This window comes from Pimephales promelas, chromosome 15, assembly GCF_988280905.1.
Source record: "Pimephales promelas chromosome 15, fPimPro1.hap1.1, whole genome shotgun sequence".
NCBI lineage: Eukaryota > Metazoa > Chordata > Actinopteri > Cypriniformes > Leuciscidae > Pimephales > Pimephales promelas.
In genome coordinates, this window is record NC_142783.1 from 28,726,108 (window position 1) to 28,749,351 (window position 23,244).

The window sequence follows — 23,244 nt, forward strand, 5'->3', positions numbered from 1 at the left end:
AATATCGACATAAACATTATGGGAAGCACTGTTCCAAAACCTACATTGGCAGCATTTTAATGACAACCCAAGCTTTAAAGTAAGCTAGAACATCTAATATATAAGATTGAATTTGTGATTTTAATAAAAATAAAATTCTCACTTTTATTTATATTCCCATGGTTCTCATGGTCTTGGAGACCCTGGATGTACTGTATTAGGGACATTTTAAGTGTGATTTCTAGACCTGGAAAAGTCATCCATCGATATTAATTAATTCTTTTTGAAAAATGTATGAATATAAAGGTTCCTGGGTATGTTAAGCAATAAAATCTGTGGTCAGACATTGCTGAGAAACTGTTATTTGTGAGTTTAAAAAAAACATACTCCCAAACAACAACAAAAAAACATGGAATATAGTTATTTATAATAATTTTATTATATTATTTTGAAATACTGCTACTAGTTTCTGTAGATATGAATATACTCGGCTTTGTCATTACAGCAGAAGTACGAGAAATATTTTTTTTGGGGGGGGCCTTTGAATATTGTCTTTGACAAGGGAAGTCTTTGTAGTCAAAAGTGATTATAAAAACATAGTATCGTTTCATTTTAAAGCAGCCTTGCATATATATTTTGTTCAGAAGGCAATCCCAGAATACACCGAGTCCAATTCAAATCAATATGCCTAACAAGAAGTTGAACAAAAATCATAAATACAGTGATCTAAATCAAAACCAAAGAGTATAGCTAAATATATTTTAAAACTAATGTTTATGTTCGCTTTGTATTTTTATGCTTATTAGATTATCATGCTGCTAGTTTAGCTCAACAGTAAAACGGGTCAATTTGATTTCTTTTTTTGTGGTGCGGACTTGCTGCCTTTGTAAAGCGTTCACATTTAGTCACTTAAGAGGTTTCATCTTGGTTAGCATTAGGATGGAGTCTCAAAAGGCTACCTCACTAGGTTTTGGACCATAGCCTGATTCACAATTAAAGATGGATTGCATATCTTAATACCGACCCAAAAGTCATTAAGAGATTCAATTGTTCAAGAAAGATAAAAAAGGAGGCAAAAAAAAACAACAAGAAAAGTACCATCTGTGAATTTGGGGTAAGAAACTAATCCTAGATTTTCATGTGAAAATACAGTGAAACAGATGGTGTTGAGCTAGCAAATGAACTACTGCACTGGCAGAAACAGCAGCTAATGAATATCTCATCACCTCCAGAGGGATTCAACACAACGATGATTTATAATAATGGCCCTTGATAACAATAACATCAATTGATGGGCTCAGTCTCCAGAGAGGGCCGTGTGCAAACACAACAAAACAACGCTGGAATTTACATAATTGATCAAAGAGGTGAACTAATTTCTGAGGGTAACTAATTCTATTTGAGGTAAAACGGTGATCCTGCAACTTCAGAGATTTTGACTGCGGTCAAGGTCTGTTCGCACAGCACGTCACCTAGTCTTAAATTTGAACAAGACACTGCAAGGATTTGATCATATATCAAAAATGAATCTGAAATCTGTACTACAGCTTTGCTTAGTGCTGTTTATCACTTTAGATTCTCACAAATTGTGCATCAACACAGGAAGAAGGAAAAAGATTCATCACGGTTCTGCAGCCCCAGAGATTCCTAAACAAAGATGATTCTACGTACCTCAGTACTTTTCCTGTTTTGCATGATCTGTTTATCCGAGTCCTTGTTTGCAAAGTATCTCGTGCAGCCACGATTCAAATACTGAGTGAACACAAACACACAATAATGAAAGTTAACAAAGGAGAATAGAACCAGCAGAAACACATTCACAATCATTGTAAAGCAAATATGCCATCTAGTGGCACATCTACAGTTTCATGGTATCATGTCTATGAGGGCTTGAAATCAGATAACCTAAAGTATTAACGGATTTCATTGGATTTGATCAAATGCTTTGCTACTTCATTTTGGACTGTGCTTTAATAGTCTGCTTGCTATGGTCACAGTTGTCAGGTGGCTTTTATTGCACCAATTATAACAGAGACTCTCAAAGTTTCCAGCTGAACCAAGTGTCTAGGCTTGGTTAAATGATTTCCAGGTTCCTAATACACAATACAAAGGAAACTGACTCGGAAGTTTTCCGGAGAGTTGAGATGAAGCCTGTTTCTGATGTCCTCCGATGCCCCTGCGCAGAGTCTGTAAAATATATGATAGTTTCTCTCTTCTGGACTCTGCATGCAAATCCGAGACTTCTCCAGCAGATAGTGCGAGACAAAACCACCTACAACTGCATTCTGGAGACACGATGAACACGATTAGTAACTACATGAAGTCTTACAGAGGAAAAACTCTTGTCTTCAGGCTAAGACAAAGTTTACCTTCTCATTAAAATGAATTTCCACAAACTTTCCAAACCGACTGCTGTTGTTGTTCCTAACCGTCTTTGCATTTCCAAAAGCCTCAAGCAAGGGGTTGGCTGCATGGAACACACATATTTTACAAACATAGATTTTGCATTATATCGAAATATCAAACACTACTGTACAAGACAACCAGTCTTGTCTGTCTTTGGAAAACGTACCTTCAACAATTCTCTCATCTATATCTTGACCTGTTCCATAAGATGTGGTTAAATACCTGAAATTAAACAGATATAGTATCAAGTAATGATGACATCAATGATAAAACATCTTTACTTACCATTAACATTACTGAACACTGCAACATTCAACTATTCAAAAATTTGGTACGATTTTTTTTTTTTTTAAGAAGTCTTTTACGCTCAACAAGGCTGCATTTATTTGATCAAAACACAGCACACAAAAAAAACATCATATTCTGTTAAATTATGATTTAAAATAAAGGTATTCTTTTTGAATATATTTAATTCCTGTGATGGCAAAGCTGAATTTTCAGCATTATTACTCCATACTTCAGTGTCACATGATCCTTCAGAAATTATTTGAATATGATGATTTGCTCAAGTAATATTTCTTGTAACATTATTACATTACATTCAAGATGTGGTGAAACGTGAAATAATGATCATATTAAGTCACCACAATGAATATTAAAATGGGTCTTTATGATTTTGAGCAGTTTCAAAGGCTAAATATATTTTCATATCTAAAAAAAAATCTCAATTCACCACTGTAAGGTATGGTTGGATGAATTTGGGCCCTTCTATTAATACATGTAGGACATTTTAACAGGAGTGTTTTCATCATTCCATTAATAGACCGATTTATCACACCTGAGAACAAACTTTGTGTTTTCTGTTTTTCCAGCACCAGATTCACCGGACACAATGATGGACTGACTCATCTTCAGAACCTTCATGTCTCTGTAGGCTTTATCCGCTGAGACAGAGAGAGAGAGAGACTGACGTTTGTAAAAAAAATCACTGTCAATATGGTAGTTACCTTAAAAAAAAACTACAAAAATAAAGAATTAAATCCTCAAGTGTCCCATTGGACAGACATTCATATGTTGTCCACTCACCAATAGCATAGACATGAGGGGGAAGTGTCCCCAAAGAGCGTCTCTGATAGCTCTTAATGGACTCTGGGGAGTAGAGTTTCGGGATGTCGAAATATGGGTTCACAGCAATCAGGATATTAGCCACAAAAGTCTGAAATAAAACAAACAGGGTCCGAGAACATTTGAAACGTTCATTGTTGGGTGTGTGCTTTCATATTTTGGGCAAACAGGTAGTTCCGACCAATAGTCGACAAGTCGGACGGCTCAGACGAAGAGCGATGTTTTAATCGCTCTCACTCAAAGCCACAGACTTTCAGGTTAGCCACGCCATGCGGAGCACCGCTACCTCACAGGACCTAATTAAGTGCATTGGGCAACTTGATAGCGTCTGGCCAGGATTAGCTGGGTCATCTGAGACGTGCAGTCGCACTAGGGCAGGGCCTGGGCAGTCTCCTGACAGCCTTGTGCGCTGTGCTGATGAGCGTGTGCTGACAGCTGGACCCACGTCTCTCAGATGAGAGGCTAATAAGGGCCGTTGGAGCACGACAATAACATGCCCATCAGCTCTGTACCTGCAGCCATGCTTGCCAATGAGATCTGTGGGGTTTAGCATGAACCTAGAAGCCCTGCACTGCCCATAGGTGACTGTTAAGCAAAATATGTGAATGCATCTTGCATTTGCTTAACATTTTATGAGCCAAATTTGTTGAAATTTAAAATGTAGTTTTATTAGAAGAGGCTTTAATCAATCAGAGAATCAATTTGTTATACATTATTTAAAATGCAAGCGCAAGTAATGGAGCTTTAAAAACATAAATCTGTTCATTTGAGCATCCCAGCCTGCCCAACACACTTAAACTTAAACCTAATGGTGCGATTTTTTTCCCCATTCATTTTCCCTATAGTGATTTAAAAACATGTATCAAACTAGCTAACCATGTAGAAAAGTTGTTGATTTTTTTAACTGCAAATTTTTGCTGATGTGACCGCACCTTAAGTTTATACAATTGGACCATGTTTATGTTATCCACTGGCCAAGTAATTGAGTACTTGCGTAGTTTGGGTGTTGGAAAAGACAGAAATGAATAGAAAAACGAGAATTCAGAACAAGCATTTGACTTACATAGATCAAGTCTTTGCTGTAACGGATACGGACGTTGTTTAGAAGAGTGGCCTCATTCAAATACATAAGAGAACCTGGAAGCCAAGTAAATATGAGCATTTCAATGAACATCACAAGCTTAAGTATTGATTGAACGTGATACTTTTGGCCCCAAAGAAGTTATATACTTACAGTTGTCTTCAACGTGTTTGTTTACATCATCCTCGGCAGGAAAAACTTGACTGATGGGAGCCAGGAACGTCTGTAAAGTCAAAATGAGCATCATCAACTTTGTGACCTCTGGCCAAACAATAAATGGCTGCATTCACAATTTATCCATATTCATAAAAGTCCATATAGTTTACAACCACACAGAAGATTAATGGGACAAAAAATAAGTAGATGATAGCAGCCGTTTGTCCTCTCATTTCCAAATCCGTCTGGTTACTTTCACTGAGGTGTGAAGCTATAAACACTCAAGGTCTTCATGCATTACGACTGCGCAAATGCCAATGAAAAGAGGTGCTAGGTCACCCATGATTGATTGTGTCTAATGGCGGCCATAACGCGGAGAAGAAACGGTAAAGTCATGTTAATGTGAAAGGTGAGAACATATAATGTGTCATGGATTTCACAGCTTAAGACACCCAAAACTGCCCATCACGTCGGTGCATTATTCAGAGCGAGATGAGACAAGCTGACCTTTCCCAGAAAACCCATCTTGTCCATGCTGACGTTATTCCTCCACTCCCTCATATTTATATAAGCCATTTACATTAGAACCCCACTGGACAGATATTATCTGCCTCAATGTCAAACCACTTTGAACTAAAAACATTCACAACCTTGATACTGTATAGGCTATTCTAGTGAAAACTTTTCACACATTGTTTACCATTTGTTAATACGAGCTAATGGATCAATGACAAATAAGAGAGTCATTAATGAAGAAAAAAATGTAATGTAATGTTTGTATTCATGTTGGTTTCAAAAAATTCCCTTTTCAAGAAAAGTTCAAATTATATGACAGTCATTTGGTGGAATCATCAAGTAAAAAATGTATAACCTATTTTCCATTCTGTAATCATTATTTAACGTGCGTGTATGTGTGTGTGGGTGCGTTTTCTAATCTTCTGGTACATTTTTCTGATACATCCCCCACTACACACTGAGTGCCATCATCTCTAAGGGAGTGTGTAATTAGTTGAGACACAGGTGGATTTTTTTCTCTCTAATGAATATACCCTGAGTGTAATGTGATCCACACACCTGCAGCAGGTAGAGCTTATTACTTATTCAAAGCCCCTGCAAGTGACACCCTACTATTCTACATACACGTGTTCTCACATTTTACCTATTGCTCAGATACCTGGAGGCCTTTTATACACATCATGAAGTTAATCATGCGTGTGGTGGGAACTTAAGGATTCACATCAGCAGAAACCGTGATCACATGATCGCCCGAGGTACGCATGGGCTCAGCCGAGGATCATCACAGGTGCTTAGCAACTAAGTTTTCCTTCGTATCAACATATGAGGCATGATAACATGGCACAAAATCAATAGCTGCCACCTGCTTGGTCACCGGTTAAACGCCCACAGGATAAATTTCAAGGGCAGCAAAGCTGACGTCTTACCTTTCCTCTCTGATTGAGAGGTTCTATGGTGAGTGCATCCGCACCGATGTCCACTATCATGCCCAGCTGGAACCCGTCGGTTGGGTGGGGCGCCCACACAGGCTTCCCATCCTCCATTGCACCCCACAACTACACCACAGCTCTGGAAGACACACACAGAGTTAAGATTAAACAGCATGCAAAGCTTGTTCAACAGAAACATAATTGTGTTTTGTTTAACACAAACCATGTGACTGTAAACAAAACGTCTTTTGGAATGCAGTAGGTGGAAACCAACAAGGTCATCTCGAGTATAGATGAGTGTAATGAAAATAACAAAACAACTTGTTACATTAGCCACTTCAAAGTCTTGATATGCATAATGTACAAAGCAAACTGAAACTAGAATTCAGAAGAAAATGTGAGTGGTGCTTTCCCACGCAAAGCTCACTATCTCAAACGTTATAGTGTGATTGCATTTTGAGTCGCTTTTTGCCTCCAGGAAGCAGTCGCATTGAACTGTCAAATTGGTTCTGAAGCTGCCATTTCTCTCCACTCCATTAAATAAATGAATTGTGACTTTATCCTACAGCAGGGTTGATTTAGCGATTTTAATTGATTCCTCTTTTGGTGAACGGATATCGACTCTTAAATCCAAAGTATCGATCTTTTGGTCTATGCTGTTTTCAGTTGGTGAATGAATGAATCTTTGTAATGTGCCTCCATTTTGATATGAAACAAAGTCTTTTCAGATATCATTTTTATTATGAAATTCAAACAATAAATCCCATTTTGCTTGATTTTCTCTTCTAATTATAGTGGATTGTGAGCATAGCTGCTTTAATAACAAATTTTACGACATTCTATTGGTATATCTATTCTATATCTGGAAGCAGCGCATCTCCTTAGCTGTACCCTGGAGTTGCTTCACCATCCGCCTATGAACACGAGCCACACACTTGCAGACCCCGGTTACTTGCAAATAACCAACAGATTGTCAACACAATGTAAATAAGAGATTCATTGTACATTCGAAATGACTTGCATTGTGCTCATAGTTGTATTGTATTTTAAAACACAAATGCAATGTTTGCAATTAACATCACCATTTAAAGTAAAATGATCCCGTATGTAAATGTTTTTTTTTTTTTTACGTAAAAATTAGGACACGAATAAAGTAAAAGTACAACGCTTTTTACAAAATAAATAACTGGTAAAAGGTTAATTTTATATCGTTGCCATGGTAACATTTGGATCCATGCTGAATGAGAAAGGTACATGAGCCTTAACGAGGCTTTATGTTCTGTTTTGCAAGTTGGTCACTAAAATTTTCCATGAATTTAACAATATTTTGTGAGGCATTACACTGGATATGGAATCTTCCTTCCTGATACCATCACATATTTTCTTTGAAATTAATTTCTTCCTTTCACTCACTTTTAATCCTTATTTTTTGCATCTTTTTCTATGGCACCTTTTTTACTTCCTAAAACAAAAGATAGCATTGGTACCCTAACTTAATACTTTTATAGAAATATCTCATGGCTTTCTTTCGTCACATTTAATTTTAACACAGTTTGTGCTTATTCGGCAAAGCAAGGCACGTCAAGTTTATATGGTATCCTGTATATGACATGCTGGGCGATAATGAAAAATAATGTGGCCACAAATTTAAGCAATTTGTTGCTTAGTTTTAATTTAACAAATTAAAGGGAACTAATTTATTAAACATGGACCAAAATAATAAGCTGTAGGAAAGAAATCACAGGTTGTAGGAATGATTTATTAATATTTATTTTTTTATATCTATTTTTCAGCATGTCGTGTGGGGCTCTGCATGCATTTCACATCCGCTGGTAATTCAGTTCCGCATTCCCCTTAGCACAACATCTAAAATAAATGTCCTGCTTGTGAAGAAGATGGCCTATAATTCACTTTTCTGACCATTTACAAACAGTTTCAGTTGCTTTGGACTAAAGGGCGAAAAGATGAAGATATGAGACAATAGATGCTCTGTCCTGCTCATGTCCCAAAGCCTGAAAGATAATGAAATACTTATCTTTGTGGGGATATATAATTCAACTTGACTCAGTTACTAAATTGTTAGTGTTCAGTGTGGTTTCTACTGCTAGGCCATTTCGAGTAGTTGTTTACTGGCCTACATCAAAAGAGTACTCAATATTAGTGCTTAGACTTGGTTATTACATCCATATTTACTGATCAGACTAAATCCCATCATTAAAATACCAAGTGTAAACTCCCTCCAAAATGCATACGAGAAGGATAGCTATCGGATCCGATTATATCAGCATACGGAAGTCTGATCCCAAATCATTTCATGAGCCAAATAGCTTCAGCAAAAAAAAATAAAAAATCATTGGTCTAAGTATGAATATTAATTGTGATCCTTGGCTTAGCAAACACCACTATGGTCTAACATTATTATAAAAGGTAAAAATGTGCTCTTTCATGCCAGCACTTAATGATGTTTTGGAAAATTAGGCCATTTTCAAGCATGTCTAATCAACTGTGGTTCAAGGACTGTGTCATCTCAATAGCAGTTCTGTTGAGGTATTTTAGTCTCCAAGTTTTTTCACTGATCTTATTATTCCTCTCCGGTATGGGCTTATCCTGTAATAGTGGATTTAAGCTACTGCTATTTGAGACATCTTTATCTGCACAGACTCTCCTCTTGAGAGAACAGCTGGTGGCCCTATCTGATCACTCTTTGATCCTACAATAAACCATAGACATCTTACACTGTTCAATTTAATTCCCTTTTTAACATGTATCTGAGGCACTGGATGACAATGACATCCGTTAAGATCTATGAGATCCACTGAGTGCCGCAGACTGCATGACCTGTAAATGAACTGCTGTCAAAGTCTACAAAAGTAATAATGGTTAATCACAAGAGAGTTATTATACCCGGCAAGAGAACAGCACTGAGTTCACGTCAAAGACGTCTGGTGTGTGTGTGTGTGTGTGTGTGTGAGGTAGGACGTGATAACTGCTCGAGGTTTGGTGCAGAGCAACATTTCCTATTATCTGGCACTCTATATGGCCTGGTCCCAAGAGTTCCCCACAGTGCAATTATCAATTGTCTAGCATGCTAACTAACCTCATTATATGCTCAGTACTGTATCTGTGCCAATCACTTGAGTCTCACGTAAGTCTTTTGAAAGGAACAAAGACTTCAGAACAAGACATTGGCATATGCTTCAGTTCTAAAGCATTGCTCATCAGAAAACTATCTGGCACATTACATCTTTCTGAAAGCTTTGTTCTGCGCTGAATCAGTCTTGGGAAAATCACATGTTTGATACGTGCTAAAAACATAATGATCTGTTCATAAAGCACCTTTGTAATGTATGCCTTTGTAAAGTGTACTCATAAGGTGAACATATTTTTAACTATGGAGTAGAAATTAGAACCAGCTCTAAACCTTCTGGCCTATAAATTTCCTTCTTGACTTTTCTATGACTTTCTCTGCTAATAGTGGAAAAAAACAAACATAATTGTTTATGAAGACAATTTTAGCCAATTAAATATTTTCAAGATGACCATAAATGTAATTGTTTTTCTTCGTGACCTTTTAAGATAATTTAAATTTCCATGACCTTCTCAGTTCTAGAAATCACAAGAACAATAATCATTTATAAAAATGATTAAATGAGTAAATAACCAACATATAATATATATATATATATATATATATATACATACACACACACACACACACACACACAGACACTACTTAAAGCAGCAGTCGGCTGTTTTTCTTCATTGTCGCCATCTCTGTTCGAAATCTGCAATTGCAGTCATTCGCGGAATCAACTTTACGTGAGTTGTACCTCGGCATGGCACAGCACGGATGAACAATGTTTGAGGAGAGTGTGTGGCGTTCAGTCGCCGGGCCGGTGTGGATACTGTCATTCAGAATCACAGATTATACTTTTTGAAAAAACTGGTATGACCAACATAATAATTTAATGGGAAAATGTCATCTGAACAAGTAAGTAACATCCACTTTTGTTCTGGTTCTGGCATTGCAGTAAATCGCGCTGATTAAATCTAACAATCGCTTTTCATATCACGCAAAACCGTGAAGATTATACTTTGTTCTCAAGTTGTTAATGTTAACAACGTCAGCATTGCATGACTACATGTAATGTCCTTCCGATACGCATGGGTTCGGTTGCAGTCTCTTTTTTTCTGTAGCCACTCCGAAGTCCGAACGAAGTCTTTTGCATTTTACAGCGGGGTGAATCTGTTGTCACTGGTGATTGTCGTATGAACCTTTCTGGATGCATCATCAAATTGATAAATGTTAATTATATCAAGTGCTGTGAGAAGAGGCTATAAATATCCACTTCCAACATCCTCACACGCTATATAGCTTATACTAGCCGAGACTTTTCTTTATGCGTACAGAGGTGCACGTAATGAAGCAAAAACATGCTGGAATCTCCAGTGGAAATCCACCAGTAACTGGAATTAAAAACATTATTACAAGCTTGCTGTTTTGAATCGAACTAAAGCAAGCAGATAGTTTTGAACACTAGCTGGTTATGTATTTTCTCAAATGCATTTTGGACCCAAAAAAAGCTACAGACTGCAGCTTTAAGCACATTGGTGTTTTCACCAAGAAAAAGTTCACCAGTTATTTACTGTATATCTTTTGCTGTAGTGTGCCAGAAGGTAATATCGGTTTACATTTCCAAACATTCCTTTTGCCATTAATTGTAATAATCCGGTAAGATTTGTGTATGCACAAGGCGTCTGACAACCAGTATGTTCCACACGGAGATCTGATCTCACCATCATCGAGTATGTCAGTGATTACATGAAGAAATAGAAAAATCTGAGACAGACTAAATCCAGAACGTCTCCAACACACTTGAAGAAACCTTCCAGCAAAGCTGCCTAAAAAACTGAGGACAAAAGCTGTTTTAAACGCAAAGGGAGATGTTGCCACAGTTCTTCTGGATTTAGTCTATTCATGTAATCCCAGATGGACTCAATGATGGTTAGATCAGATCTCCATGTGGAGCATGCCGGCTGGTGTCAGACTCTTGTCCTCAAAACCATTTATTTTGGGTGAAAACTCATTGTATGTGTGTGTGTATATATTATTTTTTAATGTTGCCTTCTCATCAGGTTGATTTCTCATTGTTAAAACAAATCCATTCTAATCCATCTAAATCATAGCATCAACTCAGAGTAACACTAACATGCTACTATTTAGATATTACCCTAATATGACCTATGCAATGGAGAAGGGAAATTTGAACATACTCAAAGACAAGATGAGCCCAAAGTTGATGTGGCACAATGCCCTTCACTTGGATTTTCCAGGATTTAAATAGGATTACAAGCAGGCAATAGGCTATATGTACAGTATTATAGTTCTCACGGTTAGTCGTTTTAGCTATCAGATCATAATGTAAACAGAATGGTTCCAGAAGAGGAAGTAACATTGTACAAAGAAAAAAAATGATAAGCTACACCAGTACAATTTATCTGGAAGAAATGTGAGTCCAGTAAATATTACAGATCTTTTAATTTAATCTTTATCATCATTTCTTATTTCTGTTTATGACATTAAATTAATTAATGTTTAATTAATTTAATGCTATGAAATTTAATTCAATTACTCATAATATGCTGGCACATTTCGGTTTGATAAAACCTTTATAATTATGCCACAACAATGATGACATTGCATTAGGGATGCAATAAAAAGTTATATTCTGTGCAAATGCTATATTTTGTGAAAGAGAGGAAGGCTTTGTTGAAAAGCCCTGAGACATTGAAACAAATGATATGGAGATGAAAGAGGAAATGAACTTAGGACCTCGGCACTAAAGTTGCTTAGCAACACGTAAATATCGGTGGCACTCTTTATAGTGTGGATGATGCAATAACATGCAAAACTCAAAATAAAATAAAATATCCACTGATAATGAATTCATATCCAGTCCTTGGAAATTTCAAGGCATACTTGGTATGCCTGGCTGAGATACAGTGAGTCTCTTCCACAAGAATCAACAGACCCAAAATAACCACAAAACTGTGAGTGTGATAGTTGACAAAAGACATTTCTTTTCCCACATTTTTGGCTCATCGCTCTATCTTTTCAGCGAGGTGATCATAGAGAGGTGAGTAATTGCACATAATTACATGCATGCTGATGGCAGCAGTACAGACTGGAGATTGGAGATGGTTCGGGGTGAAAGGGTTGTGTGAGTTTCCTGTACCACACATTTTTAAACCCCCTCCTTCCTCTGCTCTTGCTCTCTTTATAGCCCAGAGGATATGGAAAACAGGACGCAACAGGATGCAAAGAGGCCAGTGTCGTTGGGACTTCCAAAGGCAACATTTTACTGCGTTTTTGCTGGGTTATAAATATTCAAATGAGAGTTCAAATATGCACAAACTTTATAAAAAAAATGTATAATAATTAAATCAAGCCAAATGTTATCAGGTAGTAAGCAAGCTTTCAGATGGTAGATAAAAGTAACATGATTTCCACACTTTAAAAACGTGATTGTTTAATTAAGCTATGGAAGGCATTACTTTGAAGATTAGCTAGTTAAAATACAATTTCCATAGTTCTCTGCAGGGAAGGATGGATATTTTTGCATTGTACAAAGGCATGATGATATTTATAGAAGTACAGGGCAGCTGTAAGTGATTGAGCATTTTTTTGTTATGTCCTCCTGTCAGGGTCATTCCATAAAATCATAATCAAAATGCATGCAAGCCATGCAAGCTTTTATTGCAATATATATATATATATATATATATATATATATATATATATATATATATATATATATATATATATATATATATATATATATATATATATATATATATATATTAAGGACTAATTAAGGATCTTTAATTAATACAGTGAATAATATGCAGTGTTATTTTACATTTGCTTACTTAAATTAAATTTCTGTACCTGAAAACTACTATTAGACCTACTGTAAAAATCTGAAAAGCAGTTAGAATGTTAGTTTATTGTTTATTACATTAATTTGTATCTTTGTTGTATTTATTTGTACTGTTGCACAAATAAATACATTATATTAGCACATAGTAATATATATAATAGAAGATAGTAAAAGCTTTTCACTGAAGTTAGTGTTCACACACATTTCGTGGAAAGACCCGTGAGAGATTATAAAGGTGGAACCATTCCGGTGTCGTGCCAAGGTACTTACCCCTGAAAGGAAGTGTATCCCCGGTCGCGGGAGCGCGCACGCATTCAGCAGGAGGTGTGTCATTACTTTGTCCAAGATGAATTAAACTATAACACGTGAATTGTTTAAGTCATCGTTTTACTGTTGTTGTTGTTTTGTTTTTTTTTATCGACGAGGTTTAGCAAAGACAGATATCATGTGGCCCATCAAAAACTAATTATTTTGTGGGCAAACGATCTAGCTTCATGCACGGAATGGATCAATTCTCACGAGAATGTACTGAAAAACTAAGACGACCATATCGTTTCACAAGCAAACAGCCCGTGGATATAAAATTGTTCTTACCCCCCCCCCCTCCTCCTCCTTCCATGGTGAATTATTACCAAAATCATTCAATAATGCATTGCACTTATACATAGGCAAACAACGATTTTACCGATGATGGCCTATCATCAAGTGTTTTATTTTATGAATACTGTACATCATGTCTAATAACAGCAGTGAATATGAACACATTTCCTATTTCCTGACTAAAGTTATAGTGGGATACAGATTTTTTCAGACCGTATTTTCGACCTGCCAAAATATGTACCCCCCCCCTAAAATCTACAGGTGATGGCCTATCATCTAGTGTTTTATTTTATGAATACTGTACATCATGTCTAATAACAGCAGTGAATATGAACACATTTCTTGTTTTCTGACAAAAGTTATAGTGGGATACAGATTTTTTCAGACCGTATTTTCGACCTGCCAAAATATGTATCCCCCCCCCTAAAATCTACAGGTGATGGCCTATCATCTAGTGTTTTATTTTATGAATACTGTACATCATGTCTAATAACAGCAGTGAATATGAACACATTTCCTATTTCCTGACTAAAGTTATAGTGGGATACAGATTTTTTCAGACCGTATTTTCGACCTGCCAAAATATGTATCCCCCCCCCTAAAATCTACAGGTGATGGCCTATAATCTAGTGTTTTATTTTATGAATACTGTACATCATGTCAAATAACAGCAGTGAATATGAACACATTTCCTATTTCCTGACTAAAGTTATAGTGGGATACAGATTTTTTCAGACCGTATTTTCGACCTGCCAAAATATGTATCCCCCCCCCTAAAATCTACAGGTGATGGCCTATAATCTAGTGTTTTATTTTATGAATACTGTACATCATGTCTAATAACAGCAGTGAATATGAACACATTTCCTATTTCCTGACTAAAGTTATAGTGGGATACAGATTTTTTCAGACCGTATTTTCGACCTGCCAAAATATGTATCCCCCCCCCTAAAATCTACAGGTGATGGCCTATAATCTAGTGTTTTATTTTATGAATACTGTACATCATGTCTAATAACAGCAGTGAATATGAACACATTTCTTGTTTTCTGACAAAAGTTATAGTGGGATACAGATTTTTTCAGACCGTATTTTCGACCTGCCAAAATATGTACCCCCCCCCTAAAATCTACAGGTGATGGCCTATCATCTAGTGTTTTATTTTATGAATACTGTACATCATGTCTAATAACAGCAGTGAATATGAACACATTTCTTGTTTTCTGACAAAAGTTATAGTGGGATACAGATTTTTTCAGACCGTATTTTCGACCTGCCAAAATATGTATCCCCCCCCCTAAAATCTACAGGTGATGGCCTATAATCTAGTGTTTTATTTTATGAATACTGTACATCATGTCTAATAACAGCAGTGAATATGAACACATTTCCTATTTCCTGACTAAAGTTATAGTGGGATACAGATTTTTTCAGACCGTATTTTCGACCTGCCAAAATATGTATCCCCCCCCCCAAAATCTACAGGTGATGGCCTATCATCTAGTGTTTTATTTTATGAATACTGTACATCATGTCTAATAACAGCAGTGAATATGAACACATTTCTTGTTTTCTGACAAAAGTTATAGTGGGATACAGATTTTTTCAGACCGTATTTTCGACCTGCCAAAATATGTACCCCCCCCCTAAAATCTACAGGTGATGGCCTATAATCTAGTGTTTTATTTTATGAATACTGTACATCATGTCTAATAACAGCAGTGAATATGAACACATTTCTTGTTTTCTGACAAAAGTTATAGTGGGATACAGATTTTTTCAGACCGTATTTTCGACCTGCCAAAATATGTACCCCCCCCCTAAAATCTACAGGTGATGGCCTATCATCTAGTGTTTTATTTTATGAATACTGTACATCATGTCTAATAACAGCAGTGAATATGAACACATTTCCTATTTCCTGACTAAAGTTATAGTGGGATACAGATTTTTTCAGACCGTATTTTCGACCTGCCAAAATATGTATCCCCCCCCTAAAATCTACAGGTGATGGCCTATAATCTAGTGTTTTATTTTATGAATACTGTACATCATGTCAAATAACAGCAGTGAATATGAACACATTTCTTGTTTTCTGACTAAAGTTATAGTGGGATACAGATTTTTTCAGACCGTATTTTCGACCTGCCAAAATATGTATCCCCCCCCCAAAATCTACAGGTGATGGCCTATCATCTAGTGTTTTATTTTATGAATACTGTACATCATGTCTAATAACAGCAGTGAATATGAACACATTTCCTATTTCCTGACTAAAGTTATAGTGGGATACAGATTTTTTCAGACCGTATTTTCGACCTGCCAAAATATGTATCCCCCCCCTAAAATCTACAGGTGATGGCCTATCATCTAGTGTTTTATTTTATGAATACTGTACATCATGTCTAATAACAGCAGTGAATATGAACACATTTCTTGTTTTCTGACAAAAGTTATAGTGGGATACAGATTTTTTCAGACCGTATTTTCGACCTGCCAAAATATGTATCCCCCCCCCTAAAATCTACAGGTGATGGCTTATCATCTAGTGTTTTATTTTATGAATACTGTACATCATGTCTAATAACAGCAGTGAATATGAACACATTTCCTATTTCCTGACTAAAGTTATAGTGGGATACAGATTTTTTCAGACCGTATTTTCGACCTGCTATAAAAGGTATCCCCCTCTCCATATTCCACAGATGATGGACTATCAACGTCTCCACTTCCTGTGGCGCCAAGAAAGCAAGATAAGACCCCCGCCATCCATCTTGAGCAGCACCCGTCCCACTTTGTGCTGGACCGCACGTCGCATATTGAGATAATGTCCCGCATCAGTCTGTTGGTTTTTAATAATTTTAAGATGATAAGACACATACTTGGAAGGTGTAATAATACAACAAGATTTAATCAATAAATTCCTCCGGAACAATAATGTACACAAAATTAAGGAGTACAAGCAGTACACAGGAAGGCCTCCTCCGTTGGTGGGCTTTTAACACACATATGGTGGAACCACCGCAAACAAACGTCACACTGAATCTGGAAAACAAATTATTTGGATTCAGTAAGAGGTTGCAAATTTTCATTCCTGTGTAATTGATATTTGTAATATACTGTACAGTAATTATTGTGGAGATAAAATAATTATGTAATGTTTGTAAGTCCTGGGCAAAATAGAAGAAATATAATATAAATATCCAACATAACACTACAATAAAATTCTTAATAACTTTATATCAAAACATATTTCATTTCACATTTCTTAAGTTTGATTTACCCAGCTCAAATCTTCCTTGGGTCCTTCTGATCCACAGAAGTGACATATGTCAGTCAGGTCATCTTAGAAACAAAACAAAACACAGAGCATGAATCTATAATTCTTAGTTTTTCCACACAAATATTTTTTAGGTTAGTATGGAATAATTCTGATGGCTCCATAAAATTAAAAATTCAAATAGTATGAATAATGAACAAATAAAATATACACCACCATTAATTTAGATCATTGACAGTTTTATACATTGAGAATTTATTAAACCAAAAACGTTCACTGCTGTTATTAGACATGATGTACAGTATTCACAAAATAAAACACTTGATGATAGGCCATCACATGTAGATTTTAGGGGGGGGGGGGTACATATTTTGGCAGGTCGAAAATACGGTCTGAAAAAATCTGTATCCCACTATAACTTTAGTCAGGAAATAGGAAATGTGTTCATATTCACTGCTGTTATTAGACATGATGTACAGTATTCATAAAATAAAACACTAGATGATAAGCCATCACCTGTAGATTTTAGGGGGGGGGGATACATATTTTGGCAGGTCGAAAATACGGTCTGAAAAAATCTGTATCCCACTATAACTTTTGTCAGAAAACAAGAAATGTGTTCATATTCACTGCTGTTATTAGACATGATGTACAGTATTCATAAAATAAAACTCTAGATGATAGGCCATCACCTGTAGATTTTGGGGGGGGGGGGGTACATATTTTGGCAGGTCGAAAATACGGTCTGAAAAAATCTGTATCCCACTATAACTTTAGTCAGGAAATAGGAAATGTGTTCATATTCACTGCTGTTATTAGACATGATGTACAGTATTCATAAAATAAAACACTAGATGATAGGCCATCACCTGTAGATTTTAGGGGGGGGGGGGTACATATTTTGGCAGGTCGAAAATACGGTCTGAAAAAATCTGTATCCCACTATAACTTTTGTCAGAAAACAAGAAATGTGTTCATATTCACTGCTGTTATTAGACATGATGTACAGTATTCATAAAATAAAACACTAGATGATAGGCCATCACCTGTAGATTTTAGGGGGGGGGGGTACATATTTTGGCAGGTCGAAAATACGGTCTGAAAAAATCTGTATCCCACTATAACTTTTGTCAGAAAACAAGAAATGTGTTCATATTCACTGCTGTTATTTGACATGATGTACAGTATTCATAAAATAAAACACTAGATGATAGGCCATCACCTGTAGATTTTGGGGGGGGGATACATATTTTGGCAGGTCGAAAATACGGTCTGAAAAAATCTGTATCCCACTATAACTTTAGTCAGAAAACAAGAAATGTGTTCATATTCACTGCTGTTATTAGACATGATGTACAGTATTCATAAAATAAAACTCTAGATGATAGGCCATCACCTGTAGATTTTGGGGGGGGGGGTACATATTTTGGCAGGTCGAAAATACGGTCTGAAAAAATCTGTATCCCACTATAACTTTAGTCAGGAAATAGGAAATGTGTTCATATTCACTGCTGTTATTTGACATGATGTACAGTATTCATAAAATAAAACACTAGATGATAGGCCATCACCTGTAGATTTTAGGGGGGGGGGGTACATATTTTGGCAGGTCGAAAATACGGTCTGAAAAAATCTGTATCCCACTATAACTTTTGTCAGAAAACAAGAAATGTGTTCATATTCACTGCTGTTATTAGACATGATGTACAGTATTCATAAAATAAAACACTAGATGATAGGCCATCACCTGTAGATTTTGGGGGGGGGATACATATTTTGGCAGGTCGAAAATACGGTCTGAAAAAATCTGTATCCCACTATAACTTTAGTCAGAAAACAAGAAATGTGTTCATATTCACTGCTGTTATTAGACATGATGTACAGTATTCATAAAATAAAACACTAGATGATAGGCCATCACCTGTAGATTTTAGGGGGGGGGATACATATTTTGGCAGGTCGAAAATACGGTCTGAAAAAATCTGTATCCCACTATAACTTTTGTCAGAAAACAAGAAATGTGTTCATATTCACTGCTGTTATTAGACATGATGTACAGTATTCATAAAATAAAACACTAGATGATAGGCCATCACCTGTAGATTTTAGGGGGGGGGGATACATATTTTGGCAGGTCGAAAATACGGTCTGAAAAAATCTGTATCCCACTATAACTTTTGTCAGAAAACAAGAAATGTGTTCATATTCACTGCTGTTATTTGACATGATGTACAGTATTCATAAAATAAAACACTAGATGATAGGCCATCACCTGTAGATTTTAGGGGGGGGGGGGTACATATTTTGGCAGGTCGAAAATACGGTCTGAAAAAATCTGTATCCCACTATAACTTTTGTCAGAAAACAAGAAATGTGTTCATATTCACTGCTGTTATTAGACATGATGTACAGTATTCATAAAATAAAACACTAGATGATAGGCCATCACCTGTAGATTTTGGGGGGGGGGATACATATTTTGGCAGGTCGAAAATACGGTCTGAAAAAATCTGTATCCCACTATAACTTTTGTCAGAAAACAAGAAATGTGTTCATATTCACTGCTGTTATTAGACATGATGTACAGTATTCATAAAATAAAACACTAGATGATAGGCCATCACCTGTAGATTTTGGGGGGGGGGATACATATTTTGGCAGGTCGAAAATACGGTCTGAAAAAATCTGTATCCCACTATAACTTTTGTCAGAAAACAAGAAATGTGTTCATATTCACTGCTGTTATTTGACATGATGTACAGTATTCATAAAATAAAACACTAGATGATAGGCCATCACCTGTAGATTTTAGGGGGGGGGGGGTACATATTTTGGCAGGTCGAAAATACGGTCTGAAAAAATCTGTATCCCACTATAACTTTAGTCAGAAAACAAGAAATGTGTTCATATTCACTGCTGTTATTAGACATGATGTACAGTATTCATAAAATAAAACACTAGATGATAGGCCATCACCTGTAGATTTTAGGGGGGGGGATACATATTTTGGCAGGTCGAAAATACGGTCTGAAAAAATCTGTATCCCACTATAACTTTTGTCAGAAAACAAGAAATGTGTTCATATTCACTGCTGTTATTAGACATGATGTACAGTATTCATAAAATAAAACACTAGATGATAGGCCATCACCTGTAGATTTTAGGGGGGGGGGATACATATTTTGGCAGGTCGAAAATACGGTCTGAAAAAATCTGTATCCCACTATAACTTTTGTCAGAAAACAAGAAATGTGTTCATATTCACTGCTGTTATTTGACATGATGTACAGTATTCATAAAATAAAACACTAGATGATAGGCCATCACCTGTAGATTTTAGGGGGGGGGGGGTACATATTTTGGCAGGTCGAAAATACGGTCTGAAAAAATCTGTATCCCACTATAACTTTTGTCAGAAAACAAGAAATGTGTTCATATTCACTGCTGTTATTAGACATGATGTACAGTATTCATAAAATAAAACACTAGATGATAGGCCATCACCTGTAGATTTTGGGGGGGGGGATACATATTTTGGCAGGTCGAAAATACGGTCTGAAAAAATCTGTATCCCACTATAACTTTAGTCAGAAAACAAGAAATGTGTTCATATTCACTGCTGTTATTAGACATGATGTACAGTATTCATAAAATAAAACACTAGATGATAGGCCATCACCTGTAGATTTTAGGGGGGGGGGATACATATTTTGGCAGGTCGAAAATACGGTCTGAAAAAATCTGTATCCCACTATAACTTTTGTCAGAAAACAAGAAATGTGTTCATATTCACTGCTGTTATTAGACATGATGTACAGTATTCATAAAATAAAACACTAGATGATAGGCCATCACCTGTAGATTTTAGGGGGGGGGATACATATTTTGGCAGGTCGAAAATACGGTCTGAAAAAATCTGTATCCCACTATAACTTTTGTCAGAAAACAAGAAATGTGTTCATATTCACTGCTGTTATTAGACATGATGTACAGTATTCATAAAATAAAACACTAGATGATAGGCCATCACCTGTAGATTTTAGGGGGGGGTACATATTTTGGCAGGTCGAAAATACGGTCTGAAAAAATCTGTATCCCACTATAACTTTAGTCAGGAAATAGGAAATGTGTTCATATTCACTGCTGTTATTAGACATGATGTACAGTATTCATAAAATAAAACACTAGATGATAGGCCATCACCTGTAGATTTTAGGGGGGGGGTACATATTTTGGCAGGTCGAAAATACGGTCTGAAAAAATCTGTATCCCACTATAACTTTAGTCAGGAAATAGGAAATGTGTTCATATTCACTGCTGTTATTAGACATGATGTACAGTATTCATAAAATAAAACACTAGATGATAGGCCATCACCTGTAGATTTTAGGGGGGGGGGGGATACATATTTTGGCAGGTCGAAAATACGGTCTGAAAAAATCTGTATCCCACTATAACTTTTGTCAGAAAACAAGAAATGTGTTCATATTCACTGCTGTTATTAGACATGATGTACAGTATTCATAAAATAAAACACTAGATGATAGGCCATCACCTGTAGATTTTAGGGGGGGGGGGGGATACATATTTTGGCAGGTCGAAAATACGGTCTGAAAAAATCTGTATCCCACTATAACTTTAGTCAGGAAATAGGAAATGTGTTCATATTCACTGCTGTTATTAGACATGATGTACAGTATTCATAAAATAAAACACTAGATGATAAGCCATCACCTGTAGATTTTAGGGGGGGGGATACATATTTTGGCAGGTCGAAAATACGGTCTGAAAAAATCTGTATCCCACTATAACTTTTGTCAGAAAACAAGAAATGTGTTCATATTCACTGCTGTTATTAGACATGATGTACAGTATTCATAAAATAAAACACTAGATGATAAGCCATCACCTGTAGATTTTAGGGGGGGGGGTACATATTTTGGCAGGTCGAAAATACGGTCTGAAAAAATCTGTATCCCACTATAACTTTAGTCAGGAAAAAGGAAATGTGTTCATATTCACTGCTGTTATTAGACATGATGTACAGTATTCATAAAATAAAACACTAGATTATAGGCCATCACCTGTAGATTTTAGGGGGGGGGATACATATTTTGGCAGGTCGAAAATACGGTCTGAAAAAATCTGTATCCCACTATAACTTTAGTCAGGAAATAGGAAATGTGTTCATATTCACTGCTGTTATTAGACATGATGTACAGTATTCATAAAATAAAACACTAGATGATAGGCCATCACCTGTAGATTTTAGGGGGGGGGGATACATATTTTGGCAGGTCGAAAATACGGTCTGAAAAAATCTGTATCCCACTATAACTTTTGTCAGAAAACAAGAAATGTGTTCATATTCACTGCTGTTATTAGACATGATGTACAGTATTCATAAAATAAAACACTAGATGATAGGCCATCACCTGTAGATTTTAGGGGGGGGGTACATATTTTGGCAGGTCGAAAATACGGTCTGAAAAAATCTGTATCCCACTATAACTTTAGTCAGGAAATAGGAAATGTGTTCATATTCACTGCTGTTATTAGACATGATGTACAGTATTCATAAAATAAAACACTTGATGATAGGCCATCATCGGTAAAATCGTTGTTTGCCTATGTATAAGTGCAATGCATTATTGAATGATTTTGGTAATAATTCACCATGGAAGGAGGAGGAGGGGGGGGGGGGGGGTAAGAACAATTTTATATCCACGGGCTGTTTGCTTGTGAAACGATATGGTCGTCTTAGTTTTTCAGTACATTCTCGTGAGAATTGATCCATTCCGTGCATGAAGCTAGATCGTTTGCCCACAAAATAATTAGTTTTTGATGGGCCACATGATATCTGTCTTTGCTAAACCTCGTCGATAAAAAAAAACAAAACAACAACAACAGTAAAACGATGACTTAAACAATTCACGTGTTATAGTTTAATTCATCTTGGACAAAGTAATGACACACCTCCTGCTGAATGCGTGCGCGCTCCCGCGACCGGGGATACACTTCCTTTCAGGGGTAAGTACCTTGGCACGACACCGGTTAACCAGGACAGCTGCGCATGCGCAGACACCGCAGTTTACAGTCACCTAATAGTGTTCAAAGCATCCATCATTCATTTGATTGAAACACAAATAAATAATGTTAACTTGGCCCATGATTTCCACGACTTCAGAACACAAAATTTAAACCCTTTAACAATACATTCAACTTGTCGAG

General features: G+C 36.4%; 1 protein-coding gene and 1 long non-coding RNA gene across 2 annotated transcripts in view; both read right to left on the bottom strand.

Annotated features, from left to right (window-relative positions):
• The window catches only part of myo6b (myosin VIb), a 58,865-nt gene that overhangs the window by 35,012 nt on the left and 609 nt on the right, over positions 1-23,244 (bottom strand). Inside the window, exons 2-10 of the mRNA XM_039667791.2 lie at positions 6,190-6,331; positions 4,745-4,814; positions 4,574-4,647; positions 3,472-3,601; positions 3,224-3,329; positions 2,552-2,607; positions 2,349-2,446; positions 2,100-2,264; positions 1,651-1,731 (exon numbers count right to left, since the gene is read on the bottom strand). Coding sequence (XP_039523725.1) covers positions 1,651-1,731; positions 2,100-2,264; positions 2,349-2,446; positions 2,552-2,607; positions 3,224-3,329; positions 3,472-3,601; positions 4,574-4,647; positions 4,745-4,814; positions 6,190-6,306 — 897 coding nt within the window. The 5' untranslated portion in view covers positions 6,307-6,331. The remainder of the gene's footprint in view (positions 1-1,650; positions 1,732-2,099; positions 2,265-2,348; positions 2,447-2,551; positions 2,608-3,223; positions 3,330-3,471; positions 3,602-4,573; positions 4,648-4,744; positions 4,815-6,189; positions 6,332-23,244) is intronic.
• Positions 16,290-23,059, bottom strand: LOC148973583 (uncharacterized). The gene is made up of 3 exons (XR_016146608.1): positions 22,990-23,059; positions 17,017-17,078; positions 16,290-16,778 (listed from the first exon to the last, which is right to left on the bottom strand). It is a non-coding gene; the product is annotated as an uncharacterized LOC148973583 (long non-coding RNA).